The sequence below is a fragment of the Carlito syrichta genome, unplaced genomic scaffold (genome assembly GCF_000164805.1).
Source record: "Carlito syrichta isolate Samal-C Ts95f unplaced genomic scaffold, Tarsius_syrichta-2.0.1 Scaffold99338, whole genome shotgun sequence".
Lineage (NCBI taxonomy): Eukaryota > Metazoa > Chordata > Mammalia > Primates > Tarsiidae > Carlito > Carlito syrichta.
The window spans coordinates 121,501-143,808 of NW_007043434.1; the positions used below are offsets into that span (position 1 = coordinate 121,501).

General features: G+C 36.3%; 1 protein-coding gene across 2 annotated transcripts in view; it reads left to right on the top strand.

Moving 5' to 3' along the window:
• The window catches only part of LOC103265935 (serine/threonine-protein kinase N2), a 73,796-nt gene that overhangs the window by 16,237 nt on the left and 35,251 nt on the right, over window positions 1-22,308 (top strand). For both annotated transcript variants that reach the window (XM_008063582.2, XM_021715073.1), the window contains exons 2-5: window positions 2,453-2,607; window positions 11,803-11,920; window positions 12,474-12,619; window positions 12,713-12,926. In XM_008063582.2, coding sequence (XP_008061773.1) covers window positions 2,453-2,607; window positions 11,803-11,920; window positions 12,474-12,619; window positions 12,713-12,926 — 633 coding nt within the window. The remainder of the gene's footprint in view (window positions 1-2,452; window positions 2,608-11,802; window positions 11,921-12,473; window positions 12,620-12,712; window positions 12,927-22,308) is intronic.

The following is a 22,308-nucleotide window of genomic DNA, read 5'->3' on the forward strand; positions in this document are numbered from 1 at the left end:
CAGTGGCTAGGAGTGGGTGACAGAATGAGACTCCAGCACACACACACAAAAACAAATATTTGTCTTAATAGGTTTTTTTAAGGATTAATGTGCATGCATATGTTTGTATGTGAATGTATAATTATACTGCTACATATATAAGCCTACACATACACAGAGTCTCGTGTAGTTGATTACAAGGCCTTTAAATGTCAGAGAGACAGCATAGCACAGTGATTGATAGGATAGACTTCAGAATGAAACTGACTAGGTTCAAATCCAGGTTTTGCCACTTACAAGCTATATGATCTTAGGCAAATTTCTTAACCTCTCTGTACCCTATTTTTCTTATCTGTAATATGAGTATAATACTCATAAGTTTGTTTATGAGAATTAATGAGTTTATAAAGCATAGATCAGGACTTGTACCTAGTAAGGTTGTATATAAATGTTAATAAAGCACTATTATTTTGCATTACAGTCTTGCGTTGTATCTGCATTTTTATATTAATGAGCAAATTATGCTTGAATGTTTTTGAACTAGTACATTTTTTAAGGGAATATAAAACCAAAATGACATACTTATTAAAATTGGTTAGTCACACCATCTTATGTTGCAGAGAAGAGAACATTTTCCAGTGATTACCAAACTACTTATCACCTGAACCACGTCTAGCACCCTAATCCTCTAGCTTTTTTAATAAGTAAAAAGAGCTATTGTGGATAAAAAACAAAATAATGAACTTTAATGTGAACAATTTTAGTTACATGGTATAATTGTTAGAAGTCTTTTCATAATAATGGATTACCTAGAATAACTAGATGGTCCTTTTTGAAGTTTTTGTTCTTGATTTTAAATAGAAGCAGCGAGCCGGGCTCGGTGGCTCAGCCTGTAATCCTGCGCCTTTGGGAGGCTGAGGTATGTGGATTGCCTGAGCCCGCGGGTTCGAGACCCGCCTGGGCAGCAAGACCTCATCTCTACAATAAATCAAAAAATCAGCCGGGCGTGTTAGTGTGCGCCTGTAATTCCGGCTACTTGGAAGGCTGAGGCGGAAGGATCGCCGGAGCCCAGCAGGTCGAGGCTGCGGTGGCCGGGAGTGGTCACTGCAATCCAGTCTGGGCGACAGAATGAGACTCCAACTCAAAAAATAATAAAAATAAAAATAAAATAAATACATAGAAGCAGCGGCCGGGCTCTGTGGCTCAGCCTGTAATCCTGTACTTTGGGAGGCCGAGGTGAGTGGATTGCCTGAGCCCGCGGGTTCGAGTCCCGTCTGGGCAACTTGGCGAGACCTCATCTCTACAATAAAGCAAAAACTAGCCGGGCGTGGTAGTGCGCGCCTGTAGTTCCAGCTACTTGGAAGGCTGAGGCGGAAGGATCGGTGACCGGGAGCGGCCACTGCACTCTAGTCTGGGCGACAGAGTGAGACTCCAACTAAATAAATAGATTGATAGATAGATAGATACATACATACATACATATATACATACGTACATACATACATACATACATAGACAGATAGAAGCAGCATAGTATTTTTTGAGTTGTATCATAAGGAATGAAACGCCATGGACTTGAATTTTTGGTTTCCCTCCAACCTCCCACCCCCCATCAATTTTATATCAGTCAGTCAGTATCCTTGAAGCATTTTCTTTTTTTCTGAGTTGGAGTCTCACTACGTCGTTGCTCAGGCTGGAGTACAGTGGTACGCTCACAGCCACCCCAGTGTCGACCTGCTGGACTTCAGTGATCCTTTTGCCTCAGCCTTCCAAGTAGCCAGAACTACAAGCACGTGCTACCACACCCAGCTAATTTTTTTATTGATTGTAGAGATGAGGTCTCACCAAGTTGCCCAGGCGGGTCTCGACCCGCGGGCTCAGGCAATCCACTCACCTCGGCCTCCCAAAGCGCAGGATTACAGGCAGAGCCATTGAACCCTGCCAAAGCATTTTCTATTGTGATTAAATATCTTCACAGTGGAAGACAAAATGTGAAGATTTGTATGCTTATACTTAGTAATTAGTATTAGCAATTTATTTCAAGTAGCCTTAGTTGTATTTACAAATATTCATCATAATGGAATTTGTATAGTGTTTGAATATGCTTTGCTCTCGATAACTAGTCAGGTAATAGGTAGAAAATTTAGTTTAATTTTTGAATAGACTTGTCAAATTGATTTGATCTGACTTAAAAATAGTAGTGTTGGAAAAATGTTGGACAATCATTGAATTGAGTTTAAGACTCTTCTGCATGACGTGGAATCTATCCTGACAAGTGGTTTTGAAATTCAGCTGTTTCCTTTGCTTGAATGGGTAGAATTCTTGTATTCTCCATAAACATAAGGAAATTCCACTTAGATGACTTCAATCTCATCTCAAACCTTGTTCTTTATCAGGGTTGAAAATACTAATTTCCAGTTTTAAGCAGCAGTTGGTCCCCATAAGTAATTTTAATATAATTTTTTATTTGTAGACTGCCCAAGAACTCCAGATACTCCAAATAGTGACCCTCGTTGTTCTACAAGCAACAATAGATTGATGGCTTTACAAAAACAATTGGATATAGAACTTAAAGTAAAACAAGGTGCAGAGAACATGATACAGATGTATTCAAATGGATCTTCAAAGGTAAATACAGTAGATATATGTACCTACATAGTCAGTTCTCATTATTTATTCCCTAGTTGTAAATTCACCTACTTGCCAAAATGTATTTGTAACTACCACATCAGTACTGGTGGCACTTCTGTAGTCATTTGTGTACATTCACAGGGTTGGGGGTTATTGAGTCATCCAACACACAAAGTTTTTAGCTGAGGTCAAACAAGGTGGCATTTGACCTTCTTGAGCTTCCACACTGTAAAGCAAGTATCCTTTTTGAGATCTGTTTAGTGCCATGTTTTTCCCATTTTTTGTGCTTTTAGTTGGTAATTTCACACTTTAAGCGCTACATTATGATATCTGAGATCATTTTGGCCTCAAAATTTTGAAAGTATGAACAAAAAAATTTAGAACCAAATCACTTTTTAAACTAATATTTTTTAAATTGTTTATTTCTAACAAAATCTAGTTGATAAAAAATTTGGCTGGATGAGTAAAGGGTACATAGGAGCTCCTCATATTTGCAACTTTTTGATAAATCTAAAGTTATTCTAAAATAAAATTATTTTTTAAAATTTAGGCTGTAATAAGTTTTCCATTACCACATACAGGTTTTTTGAAAGGACAAATGAAAAGACAGGTCATTCTAGCATCAATAATTCCTTGGCCTAGACCTGTACATTCTTAGGGATCTAATTATAGGCCTATAACCCCCAATCGAAAATAATGGGAAGCAGTTGTTAGCAATGGGAGCATGTCCTTGTTTTTAGGTATAATGTAGAAGGAAAATGTTGGAAACTGCTGAACCAGATTACCCTGAAGGATCTTTTCAATCTAAGATTCTGTAGTTTTAATGATATCCAAAAATTCTGATAGAGGTATATTTGTTATAAAACCTACCTTTCTACTCTCAACTCGTTTTAAAGATTTTTATCTTTGTAAATCAATTTTTTAATATTTTAATAGATATTAAATAATTTCAGAATTAAAGTTTTTAGGTATTACTTTGTTCTTCTAGTTTTGAAAGAATTCTGAAATGATGGGGGAAAAATCTACTACCCACCTCAGATGAAATTTGGGAAGATGCTGAAAAAAGAGAAATGTGGGATTTTTTAAGGTTATTTTTGAAATTTAGTTATATTTTATGGCATATTTCAAATGAATTTTTTATTTTTAGAGGAATATATTTGTTTCTATTTGATATTTCTTATGATGTGATACTTGATAGGATATTACTTTACTAACTTTGAACATTTATTATTGGATGATAGAGTTATTTTCTGTGCTATTATTTTTAGTATTGACCTTTAATTTGGGGGATTATTTTATTTTTATAAAATGTTATTTTGAACTTTTTTTTTTAAGTAAATAGTGTGTTCCTGGAACTATGAATGCACCACATTATGCTGAGCATTTTAAAATTAAAGTAACCTTTTGCCCTCTGGAGTAAGGTTTTTTAAATCTGAGGTTTATGAATTAGTTTGAGGGATTTATGAATCCTTTGAAGTTATAGGAAAAGCAAATGTGTGTGTTGATAATTGAATGAATGGCTGTAGGTTACACCGTATTCTCAACGTTGTCTGTCATCTCCAAAGCATTATTAAGAACCTCTGGTCTAAATTGAACAGGGCTCTAGATACACTAAAAGTGAAATGAACAGATAAATAAACACAAGTCCAAAATGAACAAGGCTTTTTATTTTTAATTAGGGGATTCATTAGTTTGAGAAGGACTCAAGTGGAGGTCCAAAGCCGATTAGCAGCCTCTGAGATAGGCTTGCCAGATTCTTCTGACCAGATTCTATCTTAACTGTTTTTGTTTCTCATCTTTAAATTTCTCAGAGAGTCACAGTATGTATTCATCAGATTAGGGAAAATTGCTAGTTTAAATTATGTAGTATATTAATTTATTTATTCATTAAGGATTTAAATAACAGTTTGATAGTCATTATGCTAGACTCTGGGGTACAAATTTAATAAAGATGGTGCCTTATACATAGTTGGTACTCAATAGATAATATCATGCTATTAAGAGACCTACTTTCTTGAAAGGAGATATTACATGTAAATAATTGCAGTATATGAGTAGTTTGTTTGACTTACTTTGGAAGCGCACTGAAGAAGAATCATCTAACTGCCAGAAGGTATCACTTGAGTCTTAGTATGAGAGCTGGAAGTTGATTTTGAATTTAAAAAGGAATTCTTCCCTAGGGATGGTAGTATGGGTAAACCCAGTATATACAGAATATAGAACTGTAGAGTAGCCTGGCTTATTCTAAAGAAATAGAAGTGATTTGGTATGGCTGTAATAGTACAAGTTCTCAGCATGTTTCTTACCTGACATAAATAGAATGCACTTTTTCTTTCTTTCTTTTCTTGAGTCAAGGACTCACTCTATCACCCAGACTAGAGCGCAATGACACTATCATGGCTCACCACAGTCTCAACTTTCTGGGTTCAGGCGATCCTTCTGCCTTAGCCTCCGGAGTAACTCTGGGACTACAGGCACTTGCCACTATGCCTGACTTTGGGGGAGTGGGGGGTTGGAGACAAAGTCTGGCTGTGTTGCCCAACCTGGTTTTGAACTCCTGGGCTGAAGCACTCCTCCCACCTTGGCCTCCCAAAATGCTGGGATTACAGGTGTGAGCCACTGTGCCCAGCCAGAATGCGCTTATGATACTAACAGTTGTCAACTCTAGCAGTCATTTTCAGTGAAAGGCTATAGGGCAACAAATCTGAATCTCCTGAAGGACACATTTTGTTTGAGAAAAGTCTTCCAGATGATTTCAGTAGGACTTCCCTTCCCCACCAGTGGAGCTTTAAGTGGGTGAGGCATAGTTAAAAGGGTAGTATAGCTGAAAGACAAACCAGGTTATATAGTACTTTGTACAAAATTAATTAAGCAGTTGGGATTCTATCTTATAAGATGGAGCTGCTGAAAGAATTTTAGCAGGGAAAACACTTGGTCAGATTTCAAGTTTAGAAAGTTCTTAGCCATCCTTCTCAGACTCAAGGAATTAAATAGAGAAGGTCAAATCTACAAGCAACTTTAAGTGGCTTTTGTATAGTCCAGATTAAACATTTTCATGTCTTTTGTAACAGCAGTGAAAGCAGTGAAGACAGTCAGTCTGTTGGTATCTGGATATGAGGAAGATGGCGGAGCCAAAGATGATTCTTAGATTGGTTAAGTGGACAGACTAATGAGTGGTGATGCCCTTCACAGTGGTAGGGAATTCATGAGGGGGAGCAAATCTAGAGACAGGGATGATTAATTCGGTGTGCCTGTAGGCAAAGATCAACAGAACTCCGGTTATCAGGTTCTGTATGATAAAAATTAAAGCCCTATGCATGCTGTAGGGTTGTCCTTTTAAATTTTAAGTAAGATATCTTCACCCTCCTGTTCAAAACCCTTTAATGACTTCTCATCATGCTTAGAATAAAATACAAAGCTCGTCCTCTGACTGCCAGCCCATGTATGATTTACACCTGGATGCCTTTTGACCTCTTTTAAAACATCTTCCTCTCTCATTACATTCTAGCTACACTAGCTTCTTTGCTATCCCTTGAACATAGCCAACACACTCTTACCCCAGGGCCATTGCACTTGATATATATCTTTTCCTCTGTATCTCTTCTCCCAAGTATTTTCATGGCTTTCTCATTCACTAAGTTCTCCATTGAGGTGCTAAGACCTCAGCAAGATCTTCACTACTATCCTAAGTAAGATAGCAACCCTTGTCTCCTCTTATTCTTTACTGCATTACCATTATCTTAAATTACAGTTTATGTGATTTAATTAATTTCCTTAAGTGTTTTCAGTGTTACAATGTAAATTTCATGCAGGCAGAGACACTGTACTAGTTATCACTGTATCTTCATTGCCTAGAGCAGTACCTACTACATTGAAATACTTTTCCACAAACACTCAGTGTTTGTTCAGAGAACGGATATTGCTTCATTGCCCGTTCATTGCTCATTATCTTCCTTTGGCCCATAATTTGCACATTGTCCTTTTTCTTATGTCATACTTGTACGTACTATAGCTACTATCATATTATCCCTTTTATGCCTAAGATGTTACTTATTGTCATTATAAAGATCTGAGGAGTAGGATGCAGTTCTCTTACCCTGCTACCTAAGGAGTAGTAGAGCTTGGCGTTTCTTCATTGGGCAGTGTGACTCTAAGCAGCACCACTGATTCTTATAGAATAATCTGTAAGGGTTTCCTAAGGCATGTTGAAGAGATGGTTCCTGTTCATATATTCAGGTAAAACAAACTATGCTGTTTATTAAAATTTGTGGTTTTTCCAGCATGTTTCATCTTATTTTGAAAGTGCTTGAGCTGCCTGTCAGACTACCCATTCAGGTTCCTCCAGTCCCCAATCCTCCAAACTTGTTTGTTTGATTAACCTTTATCTAGATCTAATTTATATAGAAAAAAATTACATATATTTAGTGTATACATTTTGATAAATTTGGGCTTATATAGATACCAGTGATACCATCGTCACAATCAAGATACTTCCAAAAATTACCTTATGTTCTTTTATGGGTGTTTTGTTGTTTGTTTTGGGGTTTTGTTGTTATAAGAACTCATAACATGAGAAATTCTCCAATCTTGACACATTCCAAAGTTGTCTATATTAATGACTCAGAAAACCTTTCTGGATTCCCTCAGCTAAAATTAATTCCACCTTTCTTTGAAATTTTCTTTGACTGCTTTTAATTTTGTAATGCACATAATTATCTGTATCTTTTCTGTCAAAATATAAGCTTCATAAGGTAGCCTTTTGATTGATCTTTGTATTTTCACTAGGTCTGACAATATTTAACATATGGGAAGTAAGCCATAAATATGTGATGAAAAACATAAAATCTTATTTATTTCTGAGTTGTCTATGTGATATAGTTTATTGGTTATAATATCCTACTATAACTTACAAAACACTTATTTTTTGTAAAATAAAAAATAGTATGTAATTTGAAAATATTATAAAATTTATAGTTATTATTAGCTATAGTTATAAAATATTATATACTCCAAATTATCGGATATTGTAGAGAGCTAGTTAGTTAGCCTATTAGTTTGAACCACATGAAATTGCTGTTTTTTAGTTTAAAATCAATCAGATATTAGCATTTTCACGTGGTTCAATCTAGTAATATATAAAAATTTCCCCAACATTTTCATCAACATAAAAGTGAGTATTTTTCTGTAATATTCATTAGTTGACCTATATGCAACCATTCAGTATAACCCACCTTGTCTCTTGCTTTGTGCATATTAGGTACTTATTTTAAAAATCCATTGAATTCTGGAAAGCATAAAATTGTTATATAAAAACCATATATTGCTGTGACAGATAGTATCCAAAATCAATTTTTTTGTTTTTGTTTTTTGAAAGCAGGATTTATTGAGAGGACAGAAAAGCTCCCCCAGTGGGAGGTAACCTGAGGTGGTGGCCCCAAAGTCAGTCTCAAAAGACTTCATCACACTTTGGCACCTTTGTGCAGATCCTGTAGAAATCAGTGTGGGAAAATTCACTTACTTGTAAAATAAAATGCAAGAGCTCTTCCTTGCATATTGAACTGAAATATTTAAGAAAGGAGCATTTCCAAAGAATTAAATGACAGAATCAGTCATTTTGCATAATAATAAAAAATAAAAGGAGTTAACTGAAAAGCATAATTTTATATAGTTTACTTATATTTATACTTTTACATTCATTGAAATAAGATATTTAATCACTATTTTTATTGCTTTCTAAAAGAGAATGTTTTCATGTGAGTCATGTGCTAGTCAATATAATTTTAGTTTTGTGCTTAAAAAAGTTCTATATATCTTCACTTGTATAGTTTCTGCAAGAAACCTAAAACTTTCAGAAGGTAAATAACTTGCCCAATTTTACATATAATAAGTCTTGGGTTCAAGTCTGTCTGATTGCAAAATACATTTGTCCCATTAAATTATGAGCTTTGGAATACTAAGTTTTTTTCTTGCTCTGATCTGATCTCAAAGAAATAGTTATGTGTCATTAGGCAGTTTTTTCATTGTGCAAATATTACAGAGTGTACTTACATGAGCCTAGATGGTATAGCATACTACACACCTAGGCTAAATGGTATAGCCTATTGCTCTTAGGCTAGAGTAACAGCATGTTACTATACTGAATACTGCAGGCAATTGTCACACAATACTATTTGTGTATGTAAACATATCTAAACATAGAAAAGGTACAGTAAAAATACAGTACTATAATCTTATGGGACTGACTGCTGTCATATATGTGCTCCATCATTGACCGAAATGTAGTTATGCAGCACAACTATAGGTTTTTTTCCTATAGTTTTCTTTTTCTTTTTTCTTTTCTTTTCTTTTTTTTTTTTTTTTTTTTTTGGAGTCAGTCTCATTCTGTTGCTCAGCTGGAGTACTGTGGCACGCTCATGGCCACTACAGCCTCGACCTGCTGGGCTCCAGGCGATCCTTCCACTTCACCCTTCCAAGTAGCTAGAACTACAGGCATACACCACCCCCCATGGCTAATTTTTTTTTAATTTATTTAGAGATGAATTATTGCCATGTTGTCCAGGATGATCTCGAACCTGTGGGCTCAGGCAGTCCTCTCTCCTCCAACCTCCCAAAGTGCTGGGGGTTACAGGTGTGAGCCATTGCACCCGGCTGACTATAGTTATTTCTAATCTTCAGTTTGTCTGTTTTCCTAATACTAGTTAAGAAGAGGAATTACAGCCAGGCTCGGTGGCTCAGCTTGTAATCCTGCGCCTTTGGGAGGCTGAGGTGAGTGGATTGCCTGAGCCCGCGGGTTTGAGACCCGCCTGGGCAGGCGAGACCTCATCTCTACAATAAATCAAAAAATTAGCTGGGCATGGGAGCGCGCACCTGTAGTTGCAGCTACGTGGAAGGCCGAGGCGGAAGGATTGCCGGAGCCCAGCAGGTCGAGGTTGCAGTGACCGGGAGCGGCCACTGCACTCCAGTCTGGGTGACAGAGTGAGACTCCAACTAACAAAAAAAAAAAAGAAGAGGAATTACAGTAGAAGAAAAGTATTTCCATTTTAAATTTGGAAGATGAATAGATGCATTCATAAAAGCATCTATAATATGTTATAGACAGATACCAAATTCAAGCTAGTGAAATGCAAGCTAGTATCCTTACTGGTAAACTATAGTTAGCAAGTGTGTGTGTTTTTGTCTACTTTATGGTACAAATGGATATCTATGAGACTACTTAAACTACTTGAGTCTTGCCTTTTGGTGTTAAATCTAAATACACAATATTTATTAAAAAACAAAATCTGGCTAGAAGCCCTTTTCTAAATAGCTGACTTTGGGAACATGAAAGAAATGAGAAAAATTCACAAATTTCATAAATTTGCTAATTGTTTTTTCCTCCTTAGTATATTAACCTGAGTTCAGTGGAATATATTTCAGCTCACTTTTATTCCTCTTACATAATAGCAGAGTTACTCTCCTACCACTGCCTGACTTGATGCTTGTCTTTTAGGTTCTAAGAGACATGAGTCTCCTGGAGAATTTAATTTATTTAATGTCCAAATTAGTACTAATTGCCTTAATGATAAAAGCAGAGATGCTATAAATTTAGTGGCTTAAGACGTCACAGGCTGGGCTCAGTCCCTCAGCCTGTAATCCCAGCACTTTGGGAGGCTGAGGCAAGTGGATTGCTTGAACCTGAGGGTTCGAGACCAGCCCAGGGAACTTGGTGAGATCTCATCTCTACAGTAAATAAAAAATTAGCCAGGCAGGTAGCGCATGCCTGTAGTTCCAGCTACTTGGAAGGCTGAGGCGGAAGGATTGCTGGAACCCAGCAGGTCGAGGCTGCAGTGGCTGGGAGTGTGCCACTGCACTCCAGTCTGGGAGACAGAGTGAGACTCCAACTCAGAAAAAAAAGATTCTGGGGCTTTGGACATGGACATCTTTGAGTGAGCCATTATTTGGCCTACTACGATTCCTTCTGTCACTCATTCAGTGTTACTAGAACTAAACAGAGGTACAGTGTTAACGTTAGTTCACCTAATTCAAAATTCTTTCTTAAAGTCTTAAGAGATGATAGAAGTTTATTCAGTAACTTTCTCCCCAGCTTGATTGAGAAGGTCTCATTTTTTGATATTCACACAAAAACTATGACTGGCTATTTTTTGCATTTGCCTGCATATGTGAAGCCCCCTGAAAGTTAAACTGAAGTGGCAAGGAAGAGGACGAGTTCATCTAAGTGTTCTAGGCTTAATCATGGAACCATCCATCTCATACTGTGTTTTTGAGTCTGAGAGTTATTGATCCTACTGAAGGAAAATTCCTTATATTTTGTGTAAAGCAAAGACAAGAAAATTACAAATATGAATTTGAATTTTTCTTAAAACCCGTAATACAATTCAAACAACCTATAGTGTCTATTGGCAGATAAATGGATATGGGTAGTGTGTGTGGTAGATGTGTATGTGTGTGTGTACACATATATACAGTGAAATATTTCACCTCAGAAAAGGAGATAGTGCCATTTATGACAACACAGATGAACTCAAAGGACATTATACTAAGTGAAATAAGTGAGGCACAAAAAAAAAAATACTGTATAATCTCACGTATATATGGAGTTTTGTTTTTTTAAAAAGTTTGAATACATAGAAATAGTAAAATAGTGCTTACCAGCATTAGAGAGGGAGAAGAAATGGGGAAAAGTAAGTCAAAGGGTAATATTTGCAGTTAGATAGGATAAGTAAGTCCAGAGGTCTCACGTTCAGCATGAGGACTGTAGTTAATAATATACACTGAAGATGTGCTGAGAGTAGATTTTAGGTGTGCTTAGCACACATATAAAAGGGCAACTACAGACAGTGATGGGTCAGCACATTTGCTTGACGGTGATCATCTCTCTATGTATACATATATCAAGTTGCACATCTCAGATATGTACAATTAATTATACGGTAAAAAATAAATTAATGAAACAATAAGATTTCCTTGCTTTATCCAAATTGACTTTACTGATGGAGTTGTTTTTCCCAGTTATCACTCAATAAGTTTGTTGGCTCTTTTTTGTGACTATGTCTATAAGATTGTAGTGCTCACAGTGTTTATTTTTTTAAACTGTTTTTCACTTGCTGATAAATCAATTGATCTATTTAAAAGATATGGAAATGTTTCCTTTGTCCCTTTATTTGCTTACTTTTTCAAATTTACTTTTAATAGGATCGGAAACTCCATGGTACAGCTCAGCAGCTGCTTCAGGACAGCAAGACAAAAATAGAAGTCATACGAATGCAGATTCTTCAAGCAGTCCAGACCAATGAATTGGCTTTTGATAATGGTGATGGAACAGAGATAAACTATTATTCTTCTTATTATGAGCATATAGTGATACAAATAAATCTTATGTAGGAACAAGGTGGATCAAAGTTAAGGGGCAGGAAGCATTATTTTCTTTATTTTGAATTTTACACTCTTCACATGGATAGATTCTTTTGTATATTTTTCCCTTGTATCTCAAGAAGATTGTGACTTTGTTTTCTTTTGTGCTTTCTTTCTTTCTTTTTTTTTTTTTTAATTCCAGAGAAAATCTTTATATCCAGTTGCTAACAGCATGACTAGAAACTGTTTCAGTGTTGTCGTATTACAATATATGAGTATCTTCAGTTCTGGAATCCTTTTTCAGTTTTGTAGTTTAGTTGTATAATGACCAAAATGAAAAGTTCTGAATTTCAACATAGCATTTATCATTACTTCCGTGTTTATTGATTTAAGAACTAACTTCTTTTAATGTAATAGGAATTCATTTCTTTTCATGATTTTTAATTAACACAAATTAGAAAGTCAAATAAATGGCTCAATTAAGTTTTTGTTTTTGTTTTTCCTCCTTCTAGCAAAACCTGTGATAAGTCCTCTCGAACTTCGGATGGAAGAATTGAGGCATCATTTTAGGATAGAGTTTGCAGTAGCAGAAGGTGCAAAGAATGTAATGAAATTACTTGGCTCAGGAAAAGTAACAGACAGAAAAGCACTTTCAGAAGTAATTTTAAATAAAAAGTCTAATTTGTTTTAATAAATACATTATTCAATGTATGTGATTGCTTAAATGACAATTGTCTTTTCCCCATGTAAGGCTCAAGCAAGATTTAATGAATCAAGTCAGAAGTTGGACCTTTTAAAGTATTCATTAGAGCAAAGACTAAATGAACTTCCCAAGAATCATCCCAAAAGCAGTATTATTATTGAGGAGCTTTCACTTGTTGCATCACCAACACTAAGTCCACGTCAAAGTATGATATCTACACAAAACCAATATAGTACACTTTCTAAACCAGCAGCATTAACAGGTATGTAGCACAGATCTCTTAATTTTTTGTGCATTTTTATCTGTATCTGAATCTGGTTTAATAACTGAAAGAAAAAAGTATGCATAGATTTTTTTCAAAATTATGGTAGGATGCACATAGCAAAAAATTTATTGCTTTAGTCATTTAACTTGTATATATAACTCAAAAGCATTTAGTTTGGTCACAGTATTGTGCAGCCATCACCACTATTTCATTTCAGAGCATTCTCATCACCCCAAAAGGAAACCAGTACCCATTAAGCAGTCACTCCCTTTCCCTCTTTTCTTCAGCCCCTGGAAACCACTCATTGGTTTTCTGTCTCTATGGCTTTGTATATTGTCACTATTTCATGTAAATGAAATTATATTAATTATGTTATTTTGTGACTGGCTTCTTCTACTTAGCTTACTGTTTTCAGGTGCATTCATGTGATAGCCTACATCAGTACTTCATTTCCTTTTATGACTGAATACTATTCCACTGTATGGGTATATTCCAAAATTCGAAGTGCTCCAAAATTTGAAACTTTTTGAATGTCAGCATGATACTCAAATGTCATGCTCAAAATAAATTCTCATTGGAGCATTTTGGATTTGGAATTTCCAGAGTAGGTATGCTTAACCAGTAAGTGTAATGCAAATATTCCAAAATCTGAAATCTGACACACTTAAGGTCCCAAGCTTTTCACATGTGGGATGCTCAACCTGTATACATTTCGTTTATCCATTTGTTAGAACATTTGATTTCTTTTCACCTTTTGAGTATTGTGAATAATGCTGCCATGAACATTTGGTGCCGGTTTTTGTTTAAACATCAGTTTTCAATTTGGGAATTATTTTCCCAGGAGTATAGCTGCTGGGTCATATGGTAACCTTGTCTAAATTTCTAAGGAACTGTCAAACAATTTTTCACAATATTTGCATCATTTTATATTTCTTTTGATTTATTTATTTATTTATTTATTTTTGAGTTGGAGTCTCACTCTGTCGCCCAGACTGGAGTGCAGTGGCCGCTCCCGGTCACCGCAGCCTTGACCTGCTGGGCTCCAGCGATACTTCCGCCTCAGCCTTCTGAGTAGCCGGAATTACAGGCGTGTGCTACCACGCCCGGCTAATTTTGTGATTTATTGTAGAGATGAGGTCTCGCCTGCCCAAGGCGGGTCTCGAACCCGCGGGCTCAGGCAATCCACTCACCTCAGCCTCCCAAAGGCGCGGGATTACAGGCTGAGCCACCGAGCCTAGCTCATTTTATATTTCTAACACCAATGTATGATATAGGTTCCCGTTTCTCAAAATCCTCACCGACACCTGTTATTTTTCCTTTTTCAAAAAAATAGCTATTCTAATAGGTCCATTACTTAAAGTTATGTCTTCATTTATTTTTGTGGTCTATATTTCTTCCTCCAATTAAGTAGATTTTTGTTTCATATATTTGTGGACTCTTGTTAAGTTTGTGTATGTTTATAATTGTTAAATCTTCTTGATGGAATGACTCTTCTCCCAATAAATAATGCTCTTCTTTGTCTCCTTTAACAAGTTTTTATTTAAAGTCTATTTTGCCCGATATTGGGACAGCTACCCCTGCTCTCTTTTGGTTACTATTTTCATTAAATGTCTTTTTTAGTCTTTTTACTTTCAGTTTATATGGATCTAATATGAGTCTGTTTTAGATAATATGCTATTGGAACTTTTTTTATTCTGGCAGGCTCTGCCTTTCAATTTAAAACTTTCATTCATTTACATTTAAGGTATTTAGTTGAGCATGATGGTGCATGCCTGTAGTCCTAGCTACTCAGGAAGACTGAGGCGGGAGGATTGCATGAGCTCAGGAGTTAGAGGCTGCAGTGAGCTATGTTTGTATCACTGCACTCCATCCTGGGTAACACAGTGAGACCCTGCCTCACAAAAATAAAAGAAAGAAACATTTAAGTTAATTACTAGTAAGATATAGTACAATTCTCATGCTAACTATTAGAAGTTAGGTCAAAATTCATAGGTTTATGACACAGTCCCCCACAAGACTGCCCTCATTTTATATACAAGTTGCAAACTTAGGGGTTTCGTGGCTACCTTCTGACCTGCAATTCTGACCAACTAACGACAAATTTCAGGATTCCTACTACTACCTCAGTGTCAGTAATTTGCTAGAACAATTCCTAGAACTCAGGAAAGCACTATACTTAGGATGACCACTTTATAGGACACAAATTAGGACCAAACAAAAGAAAAGAAACATAGGGTGAGATCTGGGAGGGTCCCAAACAAAAAGCTTATGTGTCCTTAGGATATATCGTCATTCTGACGCATCAGTGTCTTTCACCAGCCATGAAATTCACTTGAGCTTTGGGTGTCCAATATTTATTGGGGCTCTGTTACATAGGTTTGATTGAATGGATCATTGGCCACATGATTGAATTCAGTCTCTAGCCTTGGGCCTCTCTCTGGAGGTCAGGAGATCAGGCTGATAGCATGTGGCTCAAAGTTCTACCATTTAATGACATGATTAGTCTTTCTGGCATGGCCAGCCCTAATCCTGAAACAGGGCCATGATGAGTCTCCTTGCTAATGTGAACTCAGGTATGGCCTGAAGTGTCTACCGTGAATAACAAAGACACGACTGTCACTGGGGGAAAGTCTAAGAATGTAGAGGCTCCTTCCCAGAAACCAAGGACAAAAACTTGCCAATTTATTTATTATGCAACAAAAGGACTTCTGTTGTTCTGCTATTTGTTTTTCACAGCTCTTTATCGTTTTTCTTCTGATAATACTACCTTTTCTGTTAGATGGAATTTTTCTACTCTACTTTTTTAATTTGCTTCTCGTTTCCTTTTCTGTATAAATATTTTTTTTTCAATTAATAAACTATTTTTTAGAGCAGTTTTAGGTCCACAGCAAAATTGAGCAGAAAACAGAGTCCTCAGAAACCCATGTCTCCACATGTACACAGCTTCCTCAACTGTCAACATTTTGCTTCAGTTGTACATTTTTTATAAATAATGAACCTACATTGACACCTAATTATCCCTCCAAGTCAACAGTTTACATTAGGGTTTACTCATGGTGTACATTCTATAGGTTTTGACAGATGTATAATGACATGTCTCACCACTGTAATGTCATGCAAAATCGTTTCACTGCCCTAAAAATCTTCTGTGCTCTGCATATTCATCTCTTTCTTGCCCTAACCGTTTGGCCCATAGCAACTGTTCTCTCTGTCGTTTTGCTTTTTCCAGAATGTTGTATAGCTGAAATCTTACAGGATGTAGCCTTTTCAGATAAGTTTCTTTCACTTAGTAATATGCATTCAGGTTTGCTCCATGTCTTTTTATTTATAGCTCATTCTGTGAGTAATATGCTGTTTCCTGGATGTACTAGTTTACTCATTCATTCACAGTGAAGGACATCTTGTTTGCTTCCTGGTTTTGGCAATTAAGAATAAAGCTGCTATAAACATCAATGTGCAGGTTTGACTTATTTTCTTGGCGGTTACCCTGGTGATTATAACTTACATCCTAAGTTTATAACAATCTTGTTGAATTGATACCAACTTATCAGTATAGCTTATCTTCAAAAGGCTACAAAAACTCTGCTTTTATATAACTATGTCCCCCATTACATTGTCACAAATGTCTTTATACACCAAATGCTCATTTGCATAGATTATAAATATTGTTTTATGCAATAAACATGTTTGAAATCAGAAAGGAAAACAGTTACCAAAATAGCTAGCTTCCTTCCAAGTTACTCTCTAGTGTTCTTTTATTTTGATCTGAATAACTTCCCTTAGCACTTCTGGGCAGGTCTTCTGATGACAAGCTCCCTTAGGTTTTGTTTATCTGGAAATCTCTTTTATTTTTAATTATTTATTTTTTAATTGGGACTTCACTCTGTTTCCTAGGCTGGATGGAGTGCAGTGGTGCACGATCATGGCTCACCACAGCCTCAACCTACTGACCCAGGTGGTCCTTCTGCCTCAGCCTCCCAAGTAGCTAGAACTACAGGAGTGCGCCACCACGCTTGGCCATTTTTTTACTTTTTGTAGAGATGGGGGTCTTACTATGTTGCTATTATTTTTTTGCAGCTTTATATATTTTTTTTTATGTCAATAGCTATGGGGATACAAATAGTGTTTGGTTATATTGGTTGCATTGTAGAGTGGTGAAGAAGTCTGGGCTTTAAGTGTACCTACAACCACCACCTGTGTACATTGTGGTAATTTTTCATCCCTCCATTCCTTCCCCACTGTCCATTATACCATTCTCTATGCCTTTGCACATCCTTAGTTTAGCTTTAACTTATGAGGAGGAACATGTGGTATTTGGTTTTCTGTTCCTGAGTTAGTTCACTTAGGATATGTTCTCCAATTCCATCCAAGTTGCTGCAAAAGATATTATTTCATTCTTTTTGATAGCTGAAGAGTATTCCATAGTATCTATACCACATTTTCATTATTCATTGATCAGTTGATTGGCATTTAGGTTGATTCTCTGCAATTGTGAATTGTGCTGTTATGAACATGTGAATGCAGATGTCTTTTTTATCTAACAACCTCTGTTCCTTTGGGTAGATACCTACTGGTGGGATTGCTGGATCAAATGGCCAGATTTACTTTTCGTTGTTTGAGAAGTCTCAGCACCACTTTCTATAGTGATTGTTCTAATTTGCACTTCCACCTACAGTGTATAAGTGTTCCATTTTCTCCACATCTGTGCCATCATGTTGTTTTTTGACTTTTTAATAATGGCCATTCTGACTAGTGTACAGTGGTATCTCATTGTAGTTTTGATTTACATTTCCCAACAATTAGTGATGTTGAGCATTTTTTCATATGTTTGTTAGCTATTTGTATATCTTTTGAGAGATGTCTGTTCATGTCATTTGCTCACTTTTTAATGGGGTTATTTGCTTTTTTCCTTGCTTATTTGTTTGAATTCTTTGTAGATTCTGGATATAAGTCCTTTGTCAGATAGTTTGCGAATATCTTCTGCCATTCTGTAGGTTGCCTGTGTGCTCTGTTGATTATTTCTTTTTGCTGTGCAGAAGCTTCTTAGTTTAATTAAGTTCTACTTATTTATTTTTGTTACTGTTGGATTTGTTTTGACCATTTTAGCCATACAATTTTTGCCTGGGCTGATGTATAGTAGAGTTTCTCCTAGGTTTTCTTCCAGGATTTTTGTGGTTTCAGGTCTGACATTGAAGTATTTAATTCATCTTAAGTTAATTTTTATATATGGCAAGAGATAGGGATCAAGTATTATTTTTCTGCATGTAACTATCCAATTTTCCCAGCACCATTTGTTGAATAGGATGTTGTTTCCCCAGTGTATGTTTTTGTCTGCTTTGTCAAAGATCAGTTGGTTGTAGGTTTATTTCTAGATTCTCGATTCTGTTCCTTTGGTCCATATGCCTGTTCTTGTACCAGTACCTTGCTATTTTGGTTACTATAGCTTTGTAATATAATTTGAAGTCGAGTGATATAATGCCTCTAGCTTTGTTCTTTTTGCTTAGGATTGCTTTGGCTATTTGGCTTCTTATTGGTTTTATATGAATTTTAGGATTATTTTTTCTAATTCTGTGGAAAATGACATTGGTAGTTTGATAGAGATTGCATTTGATGTAAATTACTTTGGGTAATATGGTCATTTTAACAATATTGATTCTTCCAATCCATGAGCATGGGATGTTTTTGTTTGGTTTCTTGTATATGGGTTTTATTATTTTGAGGAATGTTCCCTTTGTGACTATTTTGCTGAGGATTTTCATCATGAAGGGATACTGGGTTTTATCAAATGCTTTTTCTGCATCTACCCAAAATGATCGCATGATTTTGTTTTTGTTTAGGATCATGTTTAATGACTTGCATATGTTGAACCACTCTTGCATCCCTGGTGTAAAACTCACTTAGTCATGGTGGAATTTTTTATTTTAATGTGCTGTTGAATTCAGTTTGCTAATATTTGTTGATGGTTTTTGTGTCTGTCTTCATAAGGGATATTGGTCTGTAGTTTGTGTGTGTCTTTTCCTGGCTTTGGTATCAGAGTGATATAGGCTTCGTAGAATGAGTTAGAGAGAATTCCCTCTTCAATCTTATGGAATGACTGCAGTAAAATTGGTACTAGTTCTTCTTTGAAAATCTGGTAGAGCCGGGCTCGGTGGCTCAGCCTGTAATCCTGCACTTTGGGAGGCCGAGGTGAGTGACTTGCCTGAGCCCGCGGGTTCGAGACCCGCCCGGGCAACTTGGTGAGACCTCATCTCTACAATAAATCAAAAAATGAGCCGGGCGTGGTAGCCTGCGCCTGTAGTTCCAGCTACTTGGAAGGCTGAGGCGGAAGGATCGCCGGAGCCCAGCAGGTTGAGGCTGCGGTGGCTGGGAGCAGCCACTGCACTCCAGTCTGGACAACAGAGTGAGACTTCAACTCCAAAAAAAAAAAAAAAAAAAGAAGAAAGAAAGAAAATCTGGTAGAATTCAGCTGTGAGTTCCTTAGGTCCTGAACTTTTTTTTGTTGTTGTTGGGAACCTTTTCATTACTGTTTCAATCTCACTGCTTGTTACTGGTCTGTTTAGTGTCTCTGTTTCTTTCTGATTTAAGTTTGAGGGGCTGTGTGTTTCCAAGAATTTATCCATTTCCTCTAGATTATCTAGTTTGTTTGCATAGAGGTGTTCATAATAGTCTCAGAAGATCTTTTGAATTTCCATTGTATCTGTTCTAATGTTTCCATTTTCATTTCTGATTAAGCTAATTTGAATCTTCTCTGTTCATTTCTTAATTAATCTAACTAGTAGCATATCAGTTTTGTACGTCTTTTCAGAGAACCAGCTCTATGTTTCATGGATCCTTTGTATTTTTTCATTTCAGTTTCATTTAGTTGTGCTCTGATTTTCATTCCTTCTTTTTTCTGCTAGCTTTCAGCTTGATTTGTTCCTCTTTTTCTAGTTCCTTGAGATGTGATGTTAGGTTGTCAGTATGCAATCGTTCAGTCTTATTAATGTAGGCCATAAGCACTATAAATTTTCCTTTGAGCACAGCTTTGGCTGTGTCCCAGAGTTTTTGATACCTTGTATCATTGTTATCATTTGTTTTGAGGAATTTTTAAATTTCTTGATTTTGTTGTTGACCCAAAGATCATTCAAGCAGCAGTTTATTTGACTTCCATATTTTTGTTTAGTTTCACAAGTTCTTCTTGGAATTAATTTCTAGCTTTATTCCACTGTGGTCTGAGAAGGTGCTTGATAAGATTTTGATTTTTTTTTTACAACTTATTGAGACTTGATTTGTGGCCTGTCATATGGTCTGTGTTGGAGAATGTTCCATGTGCTAATGAGAAAAATATATAGTATATAGATTTGAGGTAGAATGTTCTGCAGATGTCAGTTTCATTTGCTGTAGGTTTCAGTTTAATTCCAGTGTTTCTTTGTTGACTTTCTGTCTTGATTATCTGTCAGTTGCTGTCAGTGGAGTATTGAAGTCTCCCACTATTACTGTATTGCTATTTTTTTTTTAGGTGTAATAGAATTTGTTTTATAAAGTTGTTAGAGCATATATATTTTAAATTATCATGACTTCTTGTTGAATTACTCCCTTTATCATTATATAATAATCCTCTTTGTCCTTTTTTTTTTTTTAACATTGTTAATTTAAAGTCTTTTTTCTGATATGAGAATGGCTACTCCTGCTCGTTTTTGGTTTTCATTTGCATGGAATATTTTTTTCCCCACCCCTTTATCTTGAGTCTATAGAAGTCTTTGTGTATTAAGTGGGTCTCTTGAAGGCAACAGATATTTGTTTTTTTTTTTAATCCATTCTGCCAGTCTATATATTTTTAGTCAGGCATTGAAACCATTTACATTCAGAGTTAATAATAGTATGTAAAGTATCATTCCATTCATTATACTAGTTGTTATCTGGTTGCTTAACTTACTCATTTTTTTCCTCTATTGTATTGATGTTTTATAAGGTCTATAAGCGTTATACTCATTTCTTTTGGTATTTAGAACTCCTTTAAGTATTTCTTATAGAGTCAGTCTAGTGGTGACAGTGTTTGCTTGTCTGAGAAAGACTTAATTTCTCCATTATTTGTGAAACTTAGTTTTGTGGCATATAAAATCTTTGGCTGACTGTTATTCTGCTTGAGGAGATTGAAGATAGTGCCCCAGTCCTTTCTTGCCTCTAGGGTTTCTTCTGCGAAGTCTGCTGTTAGTCTGATAGGCTTGTCATTGTGTGTTATTTGATGCTTTTGTCTCACTGCTCTTAAAATTATTTTATTCATATTAACTTTGCATAACCAGATGAGTATATGCCTTGGGATGAACTTTTTGCAGTGAATCTTCTGGGGGTTCTTTGGGCTTCTTATATATGGATATTTAAATCTCTGGCAAGGCCAGGGAATTTTCCTCCATTATTCCCTCTAATAGGTTTTCTAAACCTGTTGCATTCTCTTCTTCCTCAGGAATACCTAGATTCTTAGGTTTGGGCATTTTATGTAATTCCACATTTCTTGGAGACTTTGTTCTGGTCTCTTGATTTTTTTTTTCTTTTTTCTTTTTTCTCTGTTGTTGCCTAATTGGGTTCATTTGAAAGCGGTTGTCTTCAAGTTCTGAAATACTTCCTTCTGCTTGTTCTAGTCTACTGTTAAACTTACCTATTGCACAATTGTCCTTTTCTAAATGATTCTTTCATTTCCAGAATTTCAGCTTGTTGCGTTTTGTTGTTGTTGTTGTTTTTAGTTGTCTGTCTCTTTGGAGAATTTTTCATTCTTTATGTTGGTTTTCAACTTTCTTCTGAAGCTCACTGAGCAATTTTATAACCAACCTTTTGAATTTTATGTCTGGAATTTTAAGGATTTCATTTTGGTTAGGGTCCATTGCTGAAGAGTTAGTGTGGTCTTTTGGGGGTGTTGGAGAACTCTGTTTTTTCATATTGTTGGAATTATTTTCTGGCTCCTTCTAATTTAGGTAGATATTTCTTGTTATTTGAGGTTGGCAGGGAGCTGACATAGGCACTGTAATGTTCCCTTGGTTATATATAGCCTTGGTATATTCTGTTTCTCAGTTGCTGACTGTGGCACTCCTGAGTAGTGGGAGTGGCTTAGATAGTAGTGGGTTTGGGATCAGGCCTTCCCCTAAGCTGAGGTATTATATCAGATGTGATGAGCTGTGCTATTGCCCTCTGGCCAGGAGGTGGCACTTGTGGGAGAGAGCCAGTCTTCGATGGTGCCTTGAGCTTTCTTGCCAACCTAGCTGGAGTGGGGAGCTCTGGGGATTACCCAAATTCTTTTGTCTGTTTTGAGCCTTTGAGTGGAATGGGGCGAGGGGAAGCTGAAGCACCCCACATTTGTGCATTCTTGGCCGGCCCGGTGAGGGAGGGAGTCCCAGGCCACTAGGGG